Source organism: Triticum urartu, chromosome 6, assembly GCF_003073215.2.
Source record: "Triticum urartu cultivar G1812 chromosome 6, Tu2.1, whole genome shotgun sequence".
Classification (NCBI taxonomy): Eukaryota; Viridiplantae; Streptophyta; class Magnoliopsida; order Poales; family Poaceae; genus Triticum; species Triticum urartu.
Window position 1 is genome coordinate 560,151,982 of NC_053027.1, and position 3,986 is coordinate 560,155,967.

At 46.5% G+C, this 3,986-nt stretch overlaps 1 protein-coding gene across 1 annotated transcript; it reads left to right on the forward strand.

Annotated features, from left to right (window-relative positions):
• Positions 1–223: 223 nt before the first annotated feature.
• Positions 224–3,152, forward strand: LOC125515405 (alcohol dehydrogenase class-3-like). The gene is made up of 7 exons (XM_048680872.1): positions 224–517; positions 609–934; positions 1,259–1,341; positions 1,419–1,494; positions 2,105–2,262; positions 2,596–2,757; positions 2,855–3,152. The coding sequence occupies exons 1-7, from the start codon at positions 465–467 to the stop codon at positions 2,969–2,971; spliced, it is 975 nt and encodes a 324-aa protein (XP_048536829.1). The 5' UTR covers positions 224–464; the 3' UTR covers positions 2,972–3,152.
• Positions 3,153–3,986: the final 834 nt, after the last annotated feature.

The following is a 3,986-nucleotide window of genomic DNA, read 5'->3' on the forward strand; positions in this document are numbered from 1 at the left end:
CCCCCCTCCCTCGCTCTGCGCTTCCTCGAATCTAGGTTTCGCTGGCCGCAGTTTCCCGGTGACCCGTCGCCAGCGCTGGCACTGCTGGTAGTCACCGCCGCCCCCAACCCCAGCGACTTATCCAGTGCTGGTACTTGGATTTTTCCTCCCGTCAGTGTTAGTCCACTGGGTGCGCTTGTGTAGCGTCTTGACGAGTTAGACTGGGACAACTGAGGCTGTTGCTTTTTTTCCTTCTTCTAGATTATTATTATGAATTGTCGCAATGAGACCGAATAATTGGGGATTGATTGAATTATGTGTAGCATTGTACGGGTCATTCGTTCCTCAACGTGTGGGAATTGCTGTAGAGTGACATGACCTGGTGTACAGAAGAAAATGTTTGTACAAACCTGAAAGCCTACTGCATGCTGTAGAGATTTACTAGAATTTGTAGTCGTGTCATGAAAGGATTTTATTAATTTGCTATGCAGGATCCTGAGGGTCTCTTTCCTTGCATTCTCGGTCATGAGGCTGCTGGGTAAGCCTATAAATTTGTCAGATTTCATGTATCATCAAGCATAGCCAAGATAACTGTGCACTGATAAGTTTACTTCTGTCGCTGCTGATAGAATCGTTGAGAGCGTTGGCGAAGGGGTGACCGACGTGCAGCCTGGGGACCATGTCATCCCTTGCTACCAAGCGGAATGCAAGAACTGCAAGATGTGCAACAGCGGGAAGACCAACCTCTGCGGCAAAGTTCGTGGCGCCACAGGGGTAGGGGTCATGATGAGCGACCGCAAGAGCCGCTTCTCGGTGAATGGGAAGCCCATCTACCATTTCATGGGGACGTCGACGTTCAGTCAGTACACTGTTGTGCATGACGTCAGTGTTGCGAAGATCAACCCGCAGGCGCCCCTGGATAAGGTCTGCCTGCTCGGCTGTGGTGTTTCCACTGGTAGGTTCTAACCGCACTTTCCTTGTACAGATCTGATGTTTTATTCATCAGCAGTCTAGTTTAGCCGTCACACAAGATTTTTCTGTAATTTTACATGCTTTTAAACAAATTTCTGCTTTCAAACAAATTTTTAGCCGTCACACTCTTTTATTGGTAAACTTTTTTTCTGAGAGTTGATACATGATTCTTGATTCCATACTGTTGTTTACACCTATTATGTGCTGACAACAATATGTGTAGCACCTTTGACATTATCCTCTTGATAATTTCCAAAATTAGTTATTGTCTCAGTTTCTTTATATCTTACAAATTACAATCATGTAGGTCTTGGAGCAGTATGGAATACTGCAAAGGTTGAAGCAGGTTCAGTTGTTGCTGTTTTTGGGCTTGGCACAGTTGGACTTGCAGTAAGTAAAATATATCTGGATATACTTATATACCTGAGTGTGTAAACTAAGCTTTGACACCTGAACTTCCAATTTAGGTTGCTGAGGGGGCAAAATCAGCTGGTGCTTCTCGGATTATTGGCATTGACATTGATGCCAAGAAGTTTGATGTTGGTATGATTATAGTTTCTGTCCTTTCCTTCATTGTAAATTCCGCCCCCTGAAGGCTTAGAAACTACTAATAGTATCGTAATTTTCCTCTTAAGCTGCATGCTTTTTTGTTCAATTGCTGAAAGAGAGTAATTCACATTCGTGTCTCTGCTATAAGACCAAAGTTTCTTGTGCTGTGCATGCTGTTTGTGGAAGCCTTTTTAAAACTTCTGCTTGCTTTGAATAGAAACTGAAACTGTTCTTCTGCGACTAGTGTGGCGAACGGAAATCTTTAATATAGTTGTTGCTTGGGTTAAATCCCATATATAATATCTAGAATTCAGTTAATATAAACCAGAAGTTTCCTAGACTTTTTTATGCCGCACAGGGCTCCTTAACGAATAACACTGGCTTCTAGGCTCATTCAGATCTATATACCATGAGTCTACTTTTGTTCTCTCGTGGTAGTATGCTAGTATGTATTACAAATGTATCCTTGCAAACTTGATGTGCTGTACTTGTTAAATATTGATCACAATATTACTGGATCAGATTGCAAACTGGATGCTACTTGTTAATATTTAGCAATGAAGTTTCTATTTGTAATTCTATCTTCTTTACTTGCTGTTTGCAGCTAAGAACTTTGGAGTCACAGAGTTTGTGAACCCAAAAGACCATGACAAACCAATCCAGCAGGTCCTAGTTGACCTTACAGATGGTGGTGTGGATTACAGTTTTGAGTGCATCGGAAATGTTTCTATCATGAGGGCTGCACTCGAATGCTGCCACAAGGTAAGCTGGAGTTGCAGCTTATGTATATGGCATGTTCATGAACTTCGTGGACTCATCTCACATATTATTCACAACTCTTCGTAGGATACCTTACCTAGGCCAGTTTAGAGTCCTGACTTAAGCTATCATCAAATATCTGTTTCTAAATAAATGAAAGATGTTTGAGCCAAAAGGGAAAAGAGTTTAAATGTGTTGTAATATGTTATATACCTGTTTTTATATGGAAATATGTTTCTTACTGTTTCAAAATTCTCTCTTACAGATCCCTTTCATGATTTTCAGCACCCCAAAGTACAATATCTTGCCTTGACTGATTTTTGTTCTTAACTGTAGGGCTGGGGTACCTCCGTTGTCGTTGGTGTAGCTGCATCTGGCCAGGAGATTGCCACACGGCCATTCCAGCTTGTCACTGGCCGTGTCTGGAAGGGAACAGCTTTTGGTGGCTTCAAGAGTCGGAGCCAGGTTCCATGGCTCGTCGAGAAGTACATGAACAAGGTATCAATCATGCTCTCTCGGACAGAAATAATCCGCAAGCTAAGAGGAGTTTTTCCAACTGAAACAAAACCTGACCACATATCATTCACATCCACAGGAAATCAAGGTGGACGAGTACATCACCCACAACATGAACCTTACCGATATCAACAAGGCGTTCGACCTGCTGCACGAAGGCGGCTGCCTGCGGTGCGTGCTGGCCATGGAGCACTGAGGATCCTGCTATGTGTCTCGCCCTGCCTCGAAGCGGAGCGGTTTGTGTCGTGTGAAGTTGTAATGCAGATCTATCCTCCGCCCTGGGACTATAGAACTCGTTTGGCCTAGAAACTCTTGAACACGAACCGCTGCTATAATAATATGTTGTGTTGGATGGTTGCCTCTGGTTGGGGTCATTACTGCTAGTGTGTTTTACTTGTTGACTCCACAAATATGTGCTGCATGTCGGGGGTTTGGTGCGACATATGCCAAAGGATGGCTTATCATGGTGGGGGCAAGTAGAACGTCGTCGGTGCCTGGAAACAAGATGAGGTGAAGACATGCACGCCGGCGAATCTTACCCAGCTTCGAGGCTCTCCGAGAAGATAATACCCTTACTGCTGCTTTGCGGGGTCTTCGCATGATCACTATGGCCGAGTGTTTACACGTTTGCTTCTTGAGCTGTTTTTTGGAGGTAGGAGAGGGCAAGGCTAGCTCTCTCCCTTCTATATGATCTGGTCTAGAACTAATGGGTTTCAACCCTTTGCATGGGTGCCTTGGGGGTTTATATAGGCCTACCCCCAGGGGTACAATAGTAATTCGGCTGGTCACTGGCCCAGCCGTCAGTGCCTCTGGCCTTCGTCTTCTCTACCGACCGCTGGGGCCCGCCGACTGAAGGGCCCCGCCGGCTGGTCTGGTACGGAGCCGACAGGCCGCGTCCGCCGCGGACGGGTCTTGCCGGCTGCTGATTACTGTAGCCGTGCTTTTGATGACGCAGGCTTGATCATGAGGTCGTGGCAACAGCCCCGCCGCCTGGCGGGCGATCACTGTTGCCACTCCCCATCACATCTTGATTAATGGCGCGTGGGCCCCGAGGGAGGGCTCGGCCGACCTCCCTGGACCGACTCCCGACGGGTCCGACTGGTGGTTCTCCTGCCGTCCCCGAGGTCTCACTGACTGGTGGGGCCTGCTACCTCTAGGCCGTACAGACAAGCCGTCGTGGGTGCAGGATTCGGCCCTGTGATGCTGATGTC